Source organism: Halichoerus grypus, chromosome 12 (assembly GCF_964656455.1).
Source record: "Halichoerus grypus chromosome 12, mHalGry1.hap1.1, whole genome shotgun sequence".
In the NCBI taxonomy this organism is placed as follows: domain Eukaryota; kingdom Metazoa; phylum Chordata; class Mammalia; order Carnivora; family Phocidae; genus Halichoerus; species Halichoerus grypus.
The window spans coordinates 31,342,348-31,360,808 of NC_135723.1; the positions used below are offsets into that span (position 1 = coordinate 31,342,348).

Consider the following 18,461-nt stretch of genomic DNA (forward strand, 5'->3'; position numbering starts at 1 on the left):
CACACTGTAGATAATTTGTCAATGGGGCATTTCATTGCCTGGCATTGAATTGTCTATTTGATGAGGGAAGCATTATTCTGTGCCCACGATTTCACAGCGGCTGGTATGTACAAGTTGTTTCTTTTTGAGTATGGAGTTCATAAGTGCTATAACTTGAAGAACACCAATTAGGCCCTCATACTGCATTATACGTACATTGAGGTATCAAAAATTCCACGATTTAAAATGTTTCTCTTTCCTTAAGCCAGTGCTTTGGCCCATTGAAAATTTGACCATCCCTAAATGGTTAACAAACTAACTTACATTAATGTACTGAAAACTGACAGCTTAATATAACAGATGACTTCACTTGTTATAAGTAAGTTTTAAGAAAATGGGAATCCTGATAAAAGCATGAAAGAAGGGATGACTAGGGTAGTTGCATTTCTAAGAAAACCCATTCATAGATGGGGTAACACAATGGGAACCATCATGAACCCTGGGTCCATCTGAGATTCTGGACAGAATCAGGCATCTATGGAAGGGCATACCTGGGTAGGAGAAAATTGCAGGATTAAATAAAATAATCTACATAAAACATTAATCACAGTTCCTGGCAGAGCATGGGTCTCAATAAATTTTAGTATCTTTAATGGGAAGGAAATGGGAAAAGGAGAGGTTCTACTCAGGAATCATTCAGTGACAAGTGACAAAACAGATTTCAAACTGACTTAAGCAAAAAGAGGAATTTGCTCTCTCACATAACTGGGAAATCATAGCTGGATAGTATAGATAATATTGTCAGGTTTCACTATTTCTCTGTCTCTTGGCTTTGCACCTCAGGCTCTTGACTCATGGTGGTAAGATGGCTGCCAACAGCTCTGGGCTTATATCCATTTCTCTAAGTCACTCTAACAGAAAGAGGATTCTTTTCTCCTGATGGTTCTAAAAAGTGTTCTCAGATTAACCCTGGTTGGCAATGATTTGGTCACAGACTCATCCCAGAACCAATTGCTGTGGCCAGGGACACATAGCACATTCTGTTTCGTCATATGTATCACAAGCCACCTATCAAGCCAGGAATGGATTAACCCTACCTTATGAACATGTGTGTTGGTTCCCCAAGAAAAAATGTGGTACAGTTTCTACAAAAAAGATTAGAAATGGACACTAATCAGTCAAACTGCAAGGGAAAATCCAGTTTTGTCCTAGTTAATGAGAATGTTGCTTAAAACTGAAACTTTCCTCAAATTTCCCAACATTTTATTCAGCTAGTCAATTCAGGAATGATATTCAAAATGTTTAACAACTAGCATCATGTTATGAAAATGGACAACAACCATACCTTTGGCACTGGAACCTAAAGATCCTCCTGTACCAGAATTTAACACTTTTGTTGCTGGGTCATGAGGAAATTGGGAAAAGTGATGGAGATATGCCAGAGGAGGAACCAGAGCAACCAGGAAAGTGGAGGAATATTCAGAGGGCTTAGTGGATTTACTGTTCACCAACCAAATGGAAGTATTTTAATACTTTAACAACTAGTACAACTGTACCAGTGTATACCAGTTGGGTTTCATCCTTCATTGAATCTATTAGCAGCTTTATCATAAAGAAGAATATGTTATTGGGTATTACTATCTTACTTTTGGAAGAATGGCCTTTAAATTATGAGATTGTTCTATTAGCAGGAGGACTCTAGAAGGTACAAAAAGGTTTTCAGCTAACAGGATCTAAGAAAAATGCAAACATATACACAGAGAGAAATAAAATCAAACTATAATAGACAAAATGGTAGTGGAACCCATATTTTCTTACCATTTTTTATTTGTGACAAATATAGTTTTCATGAACTCATTCTAACAATACCTGGTAACTAGACTTAATGGATATTCTTCTACATTAACCCATACATTTACCATATCTGGTGCTCTTCATTCCCTCCTATACATTTGAATTTCCATCTGGTGTCATTTCCTCTTTGAAGTAATTCCTTTAATATTTCTCATATTTTAAGTCTGCTGGCAATGAAATCTCTCACTTTTAGTTGCCTGAAAAATCTGTATTTCACCTTCCTTCTTGAAGCATATTTTAACTGGAAAAAGAATTTGGGGATGCTTGGCCAGTTCCCCTCCCCCCCCAGAACTTTAAAGATGTCACATTCCACTGGGTTATGGCCATCAGTGATTCTGATGAAAAGTGAGCCCTCATTCATATTGTTACCCTGCACATATGTGCTCTTTTACTCTGTTTTCAAAGTTTTCCCTTTGTCTTTGGTTTCAACAAATTGACTATGATTTGCCTAGAGTATAGTTTTATTTGTATTTATCCTGCTTAGAGTTTGCTGAGTTCCTTGGTTTTGTAAACTCAAATTGCATGTGTATTAGACCACTTAATATCGTCCAAGTGAACACTGAAGCTTTGGTCAAATTTTTTCAATGTTTTCTCTCTCTAGTCAGATTGGATTATTTCTTTTCATCTGTCTTCAAGTTTGTTTTGGTTTTTGTTTTGTTTTGTTTTTTTGGTTTTTATTATTTTACCATCTCCAATTCGTTGTGCCCCCTCACACACATTTTATATTCAAATATTGTACTTTTGAGTTCTAGTATTTGTGTTTTTTTTAAACTTTCCATTCTCTCACGAGATTTCTCATCTATTCATTCATATATTTAAATCTTTGAACATATTTATAATAGTTTACTTAAAGTTCTTGTCTGCTAATTTCAAAATAGGAGTCATTTCAGGGCCTATTTCTATTTAATGCTTTCTCTCTGTACTCTGGGTCTCATTTTCCTGTTTTCTTATATATCAAACAATTTTTAATTGTATACTAGTTATTGTGGAATTATACTGAAGGCAGTCTAAATTATATCATCTTCCTTTAAGAGTTTTGAGTTTTGGCTTAGCAGGCAATTAAATAACTGGTGGATAATTTTAGTTTCGTTAGACTTAGTTTTAGTCTCATTAGGGCAGGTCTATTTTAGATGTAGTCCTGTAACATGCCCCTCATTCCTGAGCTTGGCCCTTACTTATAGAGGGTAGCCTTTCTGAGAATTTAATTGAAAGTACAATAATGCCTGGTATGGTCTCTCCACTGGAGCTGGGATAGAACTTCATTAATTTTCTGATATGCATGACCTCTGATATTGACATTTATCTCTCAGACTTCTTGCAGGCAGGTGATCCCCGCCAGACCTCACTGAATTTACTCTGTATATAACACAACCAGCCTTTGCACCACCTAGTTCTTATGCTCACCATCTCTGTGTAGCTTTCTACCCTACAAATTGCAACCACTTCAGAAGCCAAGAACTCTAATCTCTGCCTCTTGAGGTCAACAATACTGTCACTGCCTCGGGGCAGAAATGTGCTCCCATGTAGAATGTTGGGAAATTCATAGAGTAATCACGGAGTTTCCCTCATGTGTTTCTTTCTCTCAAGGGTCATAGCTTGCCTTATATTCTTATATGTTTTGTCCAGTTTTATATCTACTTTCAGCTGGAGGGCAGATTAAATACCAATTGCTATGACTGGCCAGAAGCAGAAGCCAGCTACAAGTATTCTAACAACTTCTTTGACAGTAGGCAAAGATGGTGGTATTTCAGACATTTTACCATTTACCTACTGAGGAAAATTTGAGAGATGGGTGTGATATTTTGGGGGAAATAGGATGATATGTGTTGACATGTGTTCTCTTTTTGTAAGACGTTATTGGGCAATAATGATTTTAAAAAAACTTCCTTAGGTCCTAATTATGTATTTACTTCTCACTATTACCTTGAACAATTTGCATTACAAATTTCTTCTCCCCACAATCTCTCCTCAGCAATAGATGATGTAATTCTTTCTCACCAGGAAGAAGTAAAAGTTATTTCATTGTGCAAAATACTTTGACATTATTCAAGAGAAAGAACTATATGCACATAGAACATTATAAATAACAGCCAGTTGATAGATCACATGACCAACAGGTAAAAATGTTCTCCAATGAAAAATATTCCTCCATTTTTTCTCCTTTACCATTTTGTCCAGAGCTAGAGGGAAAGCTTTTGAAAACCCAGTTTCTGTATTCTCTGTTCATGCTGACAAACCTATAACTTCTATTAGAGTTGGCAGCTTCTAAGAGGAAAAGGACAAAGGTGGACTGCAGGGAATTTGGGGAGGCTCCAATTCCAAGGCTTTGTAAGGAGGTTAGGAAACTTAAGGATGAAAAAACAGCTGAAACGGCAAAACACACCCACACACACACATAGGAAAATACTGTGCAGTTTGGTGTTTAGAACAGTAAAGATTTACTTTGGTGAAAGTGAATAAATCTTTCATATACTCTATATTGAATGAACCAAGTTAATATTATTGATTGGAAGTAAATTACCAGCAATTACCCTAAGGACTAAAGTTTAGCACAACTGTAAATCTGTTTGCCTACCTCATAAAAACGCTCTTTTCTAAGTTCAGAGGATAAAGGAAATAACATATGTGATTTTTTGCAGGGGGCAGAGGGTCAAAGTTCAAATAGTGAAGTGGGCCTTTCTCCTTTTCTAATCATCAACATCTCTTTCTGGCTCCATCATCCTAACTGGCAGCATCTCCCTCCTCCAGATAGCCACTTAGAGTTTGGGGCCTTCCTCTATCTTCACTGTGAATAAAACAGGATCACAGGAAAGAGTCTGGTCAATTCATTTCCACTACTTGACTTACATTTTTGGTTATGTGAAATTTTATATATATTGTGGTATCTCAAACTTCCTCAAACTAGAAAAATTTGAGAGAAAGCAAAACTTTCCTCCGTAACTTCAAATCTAAATACATGGGCCTTGTCTCCACTCTTCCACCTTGTCATTCATGCATCATGGAACCTGACCTGTAGGTCCTGTGTTGTTTTTCATTCTTCATTTTTCACACCCGTGTATGTCCTAACCTTTCTAATTTCTCCAAGTGCTCTCAACTTTTCTAGTTTTATTCTATATCTTTTTCCTTAAAAATCAGCAATTCAAAGTCAAAGGGAGATTGAGAGTTATTTGGGTCAAGTTTCTCTAAGCACCAAAGTTGAATCTTGACCTATTATAAGGGCACTTTGGGGGAAAAAAAAAAGGAAAGTGGTCTTTTCAGCTATCTTCTTCATTCTCTGCAGGGAATTTCCAAGTTATTTTCCCGATCCTCTGACCAATCTCTCAAAAATTTACATGCCACTTGGAATTTATCATTTAACCAGTATGTGACAACTATATACGTGAGGCACTATGGGAAGTAGAGAAATGTCTAAGGCATTGTCCTTAATATCCAATAGCTTACAATCTAAGGAGGAAGAAAGAAAGAACAATTTCCAATTGCTAAATTTCAATTAAAAAAAAAAAAACCTAAACAAATAAATATAAAACAAAATATGATCATTATGATAAACATAGCACAAACTATACTGGAATTCAGCAAATGGAATTAGACCACCTTACAGTTGGAGTAATTTAAGCCAGATGTTTTAAGCTAGATTTGTTAAAAATGATTGGGTTTTAAGTAGTCAGCTACTTATAATGATTTCTTAAAGACTTCTAGAAAAAAAATACTTTTGTTGCCTAGGAAGAGTAAAGGAATTAGAATTGTGCATGATACGTCCTGCTATTAAAAATGTCAGTAAGCTACAGGCTCTGTTTACCCAATTGAAAAATGGCAGTTCAAGGACAAAGGCCATGTCTTTTATTGCCTGTAATTCTGGCAGCTGAATATTTTATAACCAAATGTGCAACCGAATTTCATACAATATCACTAACCCTAAACTTTCTCCAAATCAGTTGGATGTGCAAGGAAGGCTTTGAACACTCAAAGCCTTTCAGCAACTTAAGGGTTTCTTTTTAGGAGGGAGTGGGCATGGGGGCTGGCCTTATATCTCCCCTGAATAAACTACTTATTCACTGAGTCAAACTGGATTTCATTTTCGACACTGTCCCTGGGCAAAGTCAAGAGAGGAAGGAAAATACATACTAGCATATGCAGAGCATGCGGATGCTTCTTGCCCACATATTCCAGGGGTTATATTCACAGCAAACCTCTGAGATACTATTAATGCACCGATTAATAAAACATTGGTGAGCAGGTTGCCTACAGAGAGGGCTACACATGCTTGTTTATAGTTGACACATCACTCATCATCCCTGAACGGAGAGCTCTGACTGCAGAGCCACTGTTCTCCAGCTGCATATGAATGTGGCTACAGTAGGGAGCCTGTTTATCTGGGGAATGTGCTGCTGACTGATTTATAATGAAAGGAACCTGAAAAGAAGTGGTTGGTGCCCTTTGCCACAATCCGATAAGCTGTTACTCAGAGATAAACAGTTGCATTAAATTAAGCATGTTTGTCTATTTTCCCATGTTAAATTTTAATTTCCTGTTCTTTTAGCTCTTAGGGCTTCATTTTAAATAATGCTAAGTGTTTTTAAATTATTCATGGCCCTACGGTCATAATCATTTTAAATTTTGCTTTAAGGAAAAGGTAAATAAGAAAATATTAAGACCGTGTATTTCAACATTACTCTAATTGATTTTTAATTTGTAATTCTCTAAGACTACATTAAATGTTACTCCAAGATGCCTTGTCAGAGGGCTTAAAGGAAAAATAATTTACATAACATTGTCAGTCAACTCGTTTTTAAGATCTGTATATCTAATTTTTGAACATATATATGTAATATGTAATGGATTGCTTTTTGAGTCAAGCACTTAATAACAATTACCACCTTAAAGGAAACCCATGGGTAAATTTATTTTTAAGATTTTCATGAATAGGGGCGCCTGGGTGGCTCAGTCGGTTAAGTGTCTGCCTTTGGCTCAGGTTATGATCTCCAGGTCCTGGGATCGAACCCCGCATTGGGCTCCCTACTCAGCTGGGAGTCTGCTTCTCCCTCTCCCTCTGCTTGTGCTCACTCTGTCTCTCTCTCTCTCAAATGAATAAATAAAATCTTTAAAAAAATAAAAATTATTAAAAAAAGATTTCATCAATGACAGCGATAGTTGGTAGAAACAGAGATGAGTAGTTTTCCATCACTTTCTAAATCAAAATACCTAAGCATTTAGAATGCCATTTGACAGCAGAGATAATGTCCATTTGTTTGCAATTAAAGTTTGTATTCTACATAGCCAGCTCACAGCCTAGCACACACATAGTAGGTGTTCAATAAATATTTGATGAGTGGATGCATCTCTGATGCTTTGAAATAGGATAATACGCATGTTCCTAAGTTAGTATTCTCCTGACTGAAGTTTTCGCTTGAGTAAATGTAGGTCAATCTGAGGCCACGTCCCTCCCAGCTTCATAGGGACCCACCTCAGCAGCAACTGCCAAATACAAAGGCAGCATTACACCCCAGCATCTTTACAGAATAATTCCTCTAGTTCTACCTGTTAGCGGTCCTACCATCAAAGAGTATAATAGGATAAGAGCCCTTGGGTGATGAAATAAAATAACCCCTTTCTCTACTTTAGTTCCCTTTTACTGTGCCACAAGTAAAATAGTAAAGAGTCATCTGCAAGCATAATAGCCATGGATGGCCTTCAGGAAGTACTTGTTGAATACCTTCTGGATTGCAGGCAGACACTAAGCCAGGCCCTGGATACACAACGATAAATAAAACACAGCCCCTACCTGTGAAACAGGTAGACTGATATGTATTAGGACTTTCAGTAGAATGTGATGTTCCCTTTCAAGTCTGCTTTGGCGAAGAGCATTTTCTTAAGAGAAAATTAAGTTTTCCATAAACTTATATAAGGTCATCTTTATTATTTGAGCAGTCAAACTTTCTTCCGATTCAAAATATATCTACACTTTTTTTCATAGGTATATGGTAAGATTGTGTTGATGACCTTCTTTTAATTAGCTATTCTCTTTTATTAGGTCCATAAAACAATTATTTTATAGAGCCATTTCTGCTGCTTTATCCTTAACGATAATGATCGCAGTGAGTTTTGCCTTCTGTGGCTGTTTTGCTTCAAAGGGAACTGCACATAAAGATCAAAGAGAGACTAGAAATTGATATGAAACAAACAAACAAAAAAACCTACCACAGTATCAACTTTTTAAAAAATTATTATTATTAGACTTTCTGGTGCCCTGTGGCAGATCTCCCAGAGAGGCTCTAGGCTAACACTGAGCATTCCAATGACTGCCGTTGTCATTGCTGAGGCTCACACCTAAATAAACAAAACAAAACCCAGATGACTCGTGTGTCTCAAGAAAACAACCCATCACTTGCTCCACGCGAAAGGAACAGAAAGCACGTGGAAAGCCAGGCTTTAAAGGGCACTGCTAACGTGAGAAGGGAGAAATGTCAAAAATGTTGAAGCACGTACTGGACTAGTTCCTGTCTCTAGTTTTTTTGTTGTTGTTGAGATTTGATTTTTTTTCTTCATACCTTAAAAATCCTCAATGTTGTGCTATTTTCCTTATTCCCAATGAGCAGACAAGGAAACAAGTAAGAATTATAATAGCAACAGCAAACATTTCTGGAACTAGCTACAGTAGGAATATAAAGCAGGAAGTAAACGATTTGACTGGGCAAGGAAGATAGGAAAAAATTCTTGGCCTTTCTTGATGGTGACTACTGAGTTTTAAATGATAAGTGGGTGTTTACCAGACAAATGGATATTGAAGGGCGTTTGTGGCAAAGGGAAAAACATGAGCAGAACCAAGGGGCCATCAACATTCTAGATGTCCTCTCAGATAAACATGGTTCGGTAACAGCTGGGACATAAGAGGTGGGATGGAACTGACGGGCCTGGTGAGCAGTGAGACTTGACAGCCAGCCAGGGACAAGATCATAGAGCATGACAAAGTCAATTCTTCAACCTAGAGGCAAAAGGAAGTCAGTACAGATTGACAGGAGATGGGCCATTCTGAACAGCAATTAAGATTATGCATTATTCAAGTACCTTCTCTAATGGGACCCCATTCAGATGATTAACATTTGCTAACCTCTCCGACAGCACACAGGTGGTGTGGCTTTCAGACATCCTAAGTTGAGATGCAGCCAGGAGAGCCCCCTCCTTCATAAAACCCCACATAATCATGCACAAAAGCAGGAGAGCGGACAGGCACACCAAACCACACACAGGGACAGGCACCTGTACCTGTCAGGAGAATGCGCCAGGAATCTCTGCTACCGCCTCTCCCACCCAATTCTAAAAATAGTAAGCTTGCATCATGTGGGGAGAAGGGCAGTGAACAGGTAGAGCGAGGGCGTTGGCCAGTGTTTGCTCTAGCGCCCGGGAGCTGAGTGGCAAGGAGTACAACAGTAGGTCCATTGGGTTCGTGTGCATGCAACCGGGCCACTCCACACCAGGATTCTGGAAAGCTCCCTGAGAAGACCCTAACCTATTGTCAAAACATGATCCTCATAGCTAGGCTTTGTCTGATTCCTAGAAGGTGCATATGTTCTCGCCTTTTTTGTAAAAAGAAGCTTGATTTATGGAACTGTCCTAAATTACAACTTGTTATGCAAACCCCCATACTAGTAATCACTATATTCCTCTAACTGTGAGGGCCACATCAGGAGTTGCCTGCCACTGGTTGGAGGAGGCAGAGATCAGCAAATGGACTTTACTCAGCATCTGTAGTACAAGTTATACAATAATAAATCTGAAAATTTTGTACTTGAGGAAGGTTATCTTTTCCTAACTCATAAAAACATGCTTTTAGGGCCTGCAGCAGCTCTACAGAAATCTGCTATGGTCCTGTTAGCGGTAACAAGAGCCGACCACAGTGGGGTTATAAACAAGGCGGTGGCTTTGAGAGATGTTAAACAGGTAGACTTTACAGGACTTAGTGGCTAATTAAGTGTGGGAAGGAGTTAAATGGGAAGGGCTCCAGCTTGCAGGTTTCTGGCTTGAAAACCTGGGTACAGAGAAGATCCATTCAGAGATAAGGGAGAAGTTATAACCCAGAGGCCTTGAGATGTCAGGGGAATGTGTAGGCAGAGCTGTTTAGGAGGCAGCTAACCTAGGAGTCATTTCAGTGATAGTGAAACCGTGAAACTGGATGACCTACAGAAGTGGGGGTGGGGAGGAGGGCTTCAACAATGGAATCTGAGATGTAGAAGCAAGAGAACAGAAACCTAGGAAGTTAGAACAGATAGAAAGGAGTCAGAATTTCAATTAAGGTCAAGTAAAATGAGGACTACAATGGGGTCAGTGGATTTGGAAGCTAGTAGATCAGTAGTAGCTTTTTCCAGAGCTCTTTTTTTTTTTTTTTAAATCAGTGAAGGCAGAATCTTGATTGTAGTGGGCTGAGAGTATCTGAAGTGAAGGGAGGGCAGGAATGTGGTTGTAGAAATGCAGAAACACTGAAAGAGTTCTCGTTGTGCTTTGTTTTGTCCCCAAATGGAAAGAAAAGAGTGAATAAAAAGTGGTTGTCTATAAATGGAGCTGAAAGAGAAGGGATCAAGACTCATATCCAAGTTACTGCGCTACCAATAGCGAAGTCAATGACTGAGTAGATGGAGTACTGCACTTGGCATTAGGAAAACCAGAGTCTAAACACTACCTCCATTCTAGGTACACTTTGTCAAGTCACTTTACCTCTTTAGTCCTCAGGATCCCTTTCTGGGAGATGGAACGATTGAGCTCTATGTCACCACGTGTTGTAAGGACTGGGTGAGGGTGTCTGTGGGAGAGTGTCTGGTGCAGTGATGCAGTATGTGTTTGCTAAATGCTAACTTGAGTCATGATCCCTTCAAAGATCTGATTGGGGGCCATCCATGCAATCACTGTTGTTTTCTGTACCATTTTTGTACATATATTTTTTATCTCTTTAGGAATTTGGTGACAGGCTCTGTTAGTCTGTTCCTCCCTTATCTGAAGGACAGGCCAAAGATCCACTTTGGAAATGAGAGAGGAAGACTAGCGGGCAACATTGGCTTCATCCATTGATATCTCCCAAGAGGTACAGAAACGGGATTCATGAAGATGTTGACAAGACTACAAGTTCTCACGTTAGCTTTGTTTTCGAAAGGATTTTTACTCTCTTTAGGAGACCATAACTTTCTGAGGAGGGAGATTAAAATAGAAGGTGACCTTGTTTTAGGGGGTCTGTTTCCTATTAATGAAAAAGGCACTGGAACTGAAGAATGTGGGCGAATCAATGAAGACCGAGGGATCCAACGCCTGGAAGCCATGTTGTTTGCTATTGATGAAATCAACAAAGACAATTACTTGCTGCCAGGAGTGAAGTTGGGTGTACACATTTTGGATACATGTTCAAGGGATACCTATGCATTAGAGCAATCGCTGGAATTTGTCAGGGCATCTTTGACTAAAGTGGATGAAGCTGAGTATATGTGTCCTGATGGATCCTATGCCATTCAAGAAAATATCCCACTGCTCATTGCAGGGGTCATTGGCGGCTCATACAGCAGTGTTTCCATACAGGTAAGACTGGCCAGTGCTATTGCTAAAATGTCATGTCTCTTTGGTTTTATGTCCCGGGGAAACAAAAAGAAAATATTCGAATGATTTCATTAATGGATGATATTAACAATATAATTGATGACTTCTATAGGTATTTGATAAGACAGGTTTGCAGAAGGAACATCTCTCTAGCAATGAAAATTGTTTAGAAGTGCATTGGGTAGCTACTGTAGCACAGCAAACTACCCCAAAATTTAATGACTTAAAACAACAATTATTTGGGGGAAATCAGAGGGGGAGACGAACCATGAGAGATGATGGACTCTGAGAAACAAACTGAGAGTTCTAGAGGGGAGGGGGGTGGGAGGATGGGTTAGCCTGGTGATGGGTATTAAAGAGGGCACGTTTTGCATGGAGCACTGGGTGTTGTGCACAAACAATGAATCATGGAACACTACATCAAAAACTAATGATGTAATGTATGGTGATTAACATAACAATAAAAAATTTTTGAAAAACAATTATTTATTATTATAGTTTTTAATTCTGAAGATCAGCTGGAGTGAGCTGATCGAGGCTGGGTTCAGCTGTGGGTGGCTCTACTCTAGGTTGTCCCTTATTCTCCACCTGGAATCAGTGGGCTAGCCCAAACAAGTTCTTCTCGGAGACATGGTAGACGTGCAAGGGCATGCAAACTTCACTGCACATGCCCCTTCCAGGCTTCTGCTTGTGTCGCATCTGCTAGCAGCCCATTACCCAAAGCAACAGACAGGACTCAGCCCAGAGTCAAGGAGCAGAGAAATGTGTCTTACCCACAGGACAAGTGCTGCAAAGTTATGTCACCAAGGAGGTGGGGATAAGGTGGCATGATGATTTGAAGCCATCGATGCTTCAGCCACAGAAGAAATAACATCTAAACACTATTTTTTTACACTAATTTTTACTAAGGCATCATTTTGTTCAGAGATTAATCGTCAACAATTTCTCATGGTGTAAATCTGAAAAATGCACACAGAAAAACCACTGAATTACTACCATAAAGAAAAAAAGGGAACAATTAAGCATGCAACTTAAATTAGAAAGAAAGCTGATAATTGGCTCTCATAATTTTGTTGGGAAAAGAAGGAACATATTATTCAAACTCTAGCAACGCTCACTTACAGGGTCACGGAATTTTAGAGACAGAAAAGAGCTGAGAAATTGTCTAACCCAATCTTGTCACTTTCCCAAGCCCCAGAAAGACTGGTTTCATGAAAACACCCATTGGTAGGTAGCTCAAGAACTAGAACTCAGATCTTGCATACTTTTGTGCTCTTTCAACCATCCCATATGATTTCTATATGTTAGCCGTAGTTCAATATTTTTTGTTACAGTAATAAAAGTCCATGATTCTAAGTCATGTACTCTGCCTCCTACTAAATAACTACAGTCAAAGCCACAAGCACTAAAGGAAGTCAGATTACATTCGTGTTGTCTTTATATGTCACAAACCACTGAAATTGGCTCTATTTGCATTGGAATAACCTTATTTCTATCTCCCAGATTCCTTGCATTTAAAATTCTGTGCTGTTCTAAATGAGGTACTTCAAATTTCTTTCCTTCTTCAGAACACACCCTCATATTATGAGTAATTAGGATAATTTGTTTTTCATAAACACCCTTTGACTTCATTAGGTGGATAGAAAATATTGCACATCTCAAAGCATGTTATCTTAATTTTGCCACTATTTCTATATTTGGATCAGGAGAGATGGGATTTGCTATTTGAGCAGAGAGAATTAAAAATATGTGTCTGTTATCTTTCAATAATAATTTCACCAGATGAGTGTCAATCATTTTATAAATATTTATGTTATACCTGATATTACCACTGGTAAGGGATTACATATATGCTTTTCTGACCTTAGTTTCTCCCAGTGCAGTAAATAACATTCTGCAACAGATGTGTAAATACCTATTTATCCAAAGTAATTAACAAACTGTGCCAGGCACATAGATTTTTTTAAATCTAATTTTACTCATTCACTACCTATGTACTCCTCAAAAAAGGGCAAATTGTTTTAGAAAAAAAAAGTCTGGGCTATTAAAATCCTGTACAAGTTCACAAGGGAAGAAGCCACTTCTTAATCATCAAAGGACCTGGCTTATTATTTCATTCCTCTGGCCAATATCACCATAAAGTCACAAATGCTGACATAGTTTCTGTCTCCATAGTATAACTAAGGAAACCAAAAGGATCATGCTATAATGAAAAGGATATCAATTTTGGCACCGGAAAGACTTGGGTTTTAATTTCAACTCCATCATTTACTGGCCTACCTGTAAAATAAGCAAAATAGCATCTATCTTGACAAGTTGTTGAGAGGATAAATTGAGGGTATCTGTGGGAAATGCCTCACCAAAACACTAACAGATTCAATAAACGGTACCTATTTTGTCCCCCACAATGATACGAAAAGTCAGTGGAAGAGTCATACCTCAAACCAACTCCACGGCCCTCCCAGTGGCCAAACCACTGTTGGAGCCCCATGTACTTCAACAGCAAGTCAATCTGTATATATCCCCTTCTTTGTGTCCTGCACTGTGACAAGGATAGAAAGACCACTAAAGTAAGAGGGAACACAGGCGTGGCCTCAAGGAACTTAAAATCTGGCTCCAGGTACAGTACTCTTGTGAAATAACAGTAGCTACAATTCAGAATATGTTTATGTGGCTCGCAAGGTCAGAAACGACTTTTTGAAAGGTTTTGAGGAAGACTGATAGAATGACAGTTGCACTGGAGAAAGGCTAGGTGGGCCACAGTATGAATGAGATGCTGGAGGCCAATTAGAATATGGTGGTAAATGTCCGGGTGCCAGAGGAAAAGGCCTTGACACAAGTAACGGGGTGAGCTGGAGAGGAAGTACAAAGAGGGCTTCACTCCCTCCTAAAAGGACACCTCCTGGTGTCCTGAGTGCTCAGGCTCTAACTAGACCCCACACTGGTCCCGTCCCAGGTAAGCTAGGAGGTGGAGTGATGTGTCTACACACTGGACTCCAGACAGCTTTCCAAGGGACCCTTCCCCACAGGGCCTTGCTTTCAGCTAGGCATCAAGAATGAAGAGAGGTCCTAGGGGGCTCTTAGAGACAGAGCTAGGAATTAAAGTGTGTTATATATTTGAAACAAACCTTTTAATAAGAATTTTAAAACCAATAGTCAAAAGCAATCCAAAGCGATACATTTCTAACGGTGAACTGAAAGCACTCTTGTACACTAAGGAAGAAAACATTTTAGGAGAGTGGCTTTTTCAGGGTATCCCTTGCACTCACCTACTGCTCCTGGACTGAATCTCATCATAGACCCCGGTCTCTGGTAACTGTGGTGACAGCGTGTAGCTGGTGGACACAAAGATTCATTCACGTCAGTCAACACTGCAATCCATTTTTAACTACTTCAGACTCCCTGAATATTTATTGGAAAGTATCTTTGCTTGAACTGAGCAGAGGGAAAAAAGAGGGTGAAGCTGTAGAAGAAATGTACTATCATGAATCCACCACTGTTAAAAACTCCTATCATCTAATTGTAGTGCCCAGTCCCAAACCAGAGCACAGAGTTTTCTGTCACAAAATTGCCTGGTGAGAGAATTTTAGAGAATGACAATAATCTCCCCGTGTGAGCCTAGATTGCTTTATTGGTGGGATTGCTCCAGGAGATGTTTTCTCTCCAGCTTCCTCTTCTTTCATTATCTCCTCACTAACAGAAAAGAACTCTCCGGAAGTCAGCAGAGGAGATGCCCCCTGCTGGGCTAGCTCATACAATAGCTATTGTTTGCAGAGAGTGAAAACTGCCTGAAAGGGGAAATTCTTAATGATTTGCTGAGTTAAGCTGTATCACCATGGATGAAGACCTTAATAATTATTTTCCCAACGTTCTTATTAAGCAGTGCAAACTAGTCTGTGGTTGTCCTTTTTATAAAACAACAGTATTGATTTCTTAACTGGATAATCAATGAAAGCTAGCATCAAAAACCCTTCTTTATTAGCAAACATACACAGGGTCTAATTCGCCCCCTCTGGTGAATCAGTTTCTTTTCAAAGCACTTTTAAGATGACTCTGCTCTTCTCTATAAGCCTGCAATCCACCCACTTTGAGGGAAAACAGTATTTATTCAAGAAGAGGATCAGGCTGGTTGCCTTCAGCTGGGCGATTGTCTACATGGTACTTATTTTGAAGCATTGTTTATGCTTGCACCTTTTTAAACAAACTGTAGTTAGAGCTCAATTGTCCATTCAAAAATGTCCATTGAATCCTTCCAAAAAAATGTTCCTGACTCCTTTTCAGAGGCTGTATCATTTTTTCAGTCTTTCTTGCCAACCTGGAGCACATTTTAACTGAAATGACAGGTATAAGTTGACCCAGTTGTGTCCCTGAGTGTTAAAGTGACCTCACAACAAATGAGGACACGGGTTAGATGGCATCTACAAGGTGAACTCATAGAAAGGTCAGAAGAGACCCTTGAGCCTTGAGAGGATCTCACTACCTCTTTCTCGTGCCTGGGATAGTCAGATGCTTTAACAGAATTTTTAGCAATATCCACATCCTGGGACCTCTCTTACCCTGGGAGAGGGTCATTATAACATTCTTGTTTATCGTGACATGGATTTGGACATGCCACGCATTACTCACATCATCTCCCTGACAAGAATAACTCCCTTGACTAAATCCCTTGCAGTGAGTTTCACAGATTTTATCTAAACAGGGCAAGGGGAACAAATAGCACATCAAGACACCATTCTATGATTCCTCCACCCAAGTGCACAGTGCAAACGTGGTCCACCACGGGTCAATCTGTATGAAGCATTGCCCTCCTCAATGCTTCCCTCCTTTTCTTTTAAATGCTTTGGGAAGAGTCACACATGAATTGCTGGTCTTATTATAACAGCATTAGAAAAATAGTCAAAGGACTTGGAGGGACAAGAGCCTTCGTGCAGTTAGCTGTGTCCAAGTATCAGACAGACTGCTGGATGGAAAAATTTATAATTTTTCTGTGGATAAATAAGGTGCATCTAGAGCAGCGTTTCTCAGCGTTGGCGCTATTGGACTGGGGCTGCCCCTGTGCTTTGTAGGAGGATTAGCAGCATCACTGGCCCCCACCCACTGGACTGGATGCCAGCAACACGTCAAGTTGTAAAGTTGTGACATCCAAAAATGTGTCCATGCCCTGCCAAATCACAGAATTATGGCCCTTCCCCACTGGCAGTCACTGACCTAGAACAAGGCGCATTTAGGGCCAACGTAAGGGACATGTCCTAGAAATGAAAGAGCAGGGGGTATGAGGAAGTCAGTCCTCTGTCACTGGAGGTGTTCAAGCAAAACTGGCCTAGTTTTGAGGAGAATGAAGCAACATATGGCATTTAAGGACATTTCTTAATTTTATAATTATATGTTGCACGAGCAAAATACTCTACTATTGCGATATAAAGGATTACAAGGGAAGTAGTATCTAAAACATGAAGCAAAATAAATAACATCTCTTTTCTGTCAGGCTCACTTTGAAGAAGCCCAGCCAGTTGTTATTTCACTTGATTATGGTAGTATTTTTAGGAATTTGGTGAATCGAGCATCTCAATTACCTGCATATTACAACTAGGACTCTCATAAAATCATTTTTCAACAGAAAATAAGCATCTATTAAGCATTTATATTTCAGGAACATCAAGAACACAGTTGTGTAGAGTCTGGGTAATGTGGAGCAGAGAGAATATAAAATAAAATTTAAAAATAGACACTCATGAGCCCCTGAGGCTTGGATAAGCAAATTAGGAAATATCAAATCCATACATAAAACAGGGACAAGAAAAGGACCAGAGTATCACTTGACATCATAAGCCCTAGGAGACTAGAGAGAATAACAGAATGAGCAGGAAGGAATGGACATGAACAGGAAAAAGACATTCACATCAGTGTAAACAGAAAGCCTGCCTCTGAAGTCTCCCTGGAAAGTCACTTTCTCATAGTCTCCCAGTTACCATCTGCACATTCTTTCATGAAAGAGAGAGCACAGTGTTTCTTCCACCTGGAACGTAATGTTCTTTAGCTGTCTGCAGACCTTGCCAAACCCTACCTACCTTCAGTTCCCAGTTCCAACCCTACCCTTCTTGAGTAACCTTTCCCAAGTTCCCACTACCTAAACGCATACCTCTGCTACTATCTTATTAAGTACAATTATTTATTTGCATATCTTTTCTTCCACCAAACTATAAGCCACCTGAGTTTAGGAAACATACCCTTTTGCCTTTGTACCAAGGGCACTTAATATAATGCCTCTACCAGGCTAAGAATAAACTTTTTTTTTTAATGAATTGAAAGAATTAACAGGATGATAACCTACTACATATCCAGAAGATTAAAAATCCCTAGGGGCGCCTGGGTGGCTCAGTTGTTAAGCATCTGCCTTCAGCTCAGGTCATGGTCCCAGGGTCCTGGGATCGAGCCCCGCATCGGGCTCCCTGCTCTGCGGGAAGCCTGCTTCTCCCTCTCCCACTCCCCCTGCTTGTGTTCCTGCTCTCTCTGTCTCTGTCAAATAAAAAAAAAAAAAAAAAAAAAAAAAAAATCCCTAAACAAATCTTGGATTGGGTCACAGCTATGACCCACCTATTCTAGATCAGTCTAGATGTTTGTAAGTTCAAAATAAGTATTTTCCAGTAGTGGAAAACCTGGGTTTGATGCAAAAGAAAGATGAAGCAGCAAAGTGAGCATGTGGGACAAAGGTCTCCCCCCACTCTCCCCTCCTCCACTGCCCATACCTGTGCCACGAAGGATGCCTTGATTTGAGAGCAGCTCTGGGGGTTCTACTTCATTTGCCTTTAGAAGCTGGGCACTCAGGGCCATTCCAGATACGGTCAGGACCACGTCCCTAGTCCAGTCTAGCTCTACACAGTCTCTCCACACAGAGTCATCAGAGTACGAAGCATGTCACATACTGTGTGCATAGCTTATGCAAAAGAGAAGGAAATATCATCCTGTCCTCAAAAAAAAGCAGAGTGACAGCTTTAGAGATCCATTTGTGAATCCATTTTTAGTGTGTCTTTCATCACAAAAGTAAAGATGAG

The 18,461-nt window shown here is 39.5% G+C and overlaps 1 protein-coding gene across 1 annotated transcript in view; it reads left to right on the forward strand.

The window, feature by feature from the left end:
* The window catches only part of GRM3 (glutamate metabotropic receptor 3), a 225,784-nt gene that overhangs the window by 116,892 nt on the left and 90,431 nt on the right, over positions 1 to 18,461 (forward strand). The window contains exon 2 of the mRNA XM_036064732.2: positions 10,779 to 11,391. Coding sequence (XP_035920625.1) covers positions 10,924 to 11,391 — 468 coding nt within the window. The 5' untranslated portion in view covers positions 10,779 to 10,923. The remainder of the gene's footprint in view (positions 1 to 10,778; positions 11,392 to 18,461) is intronic.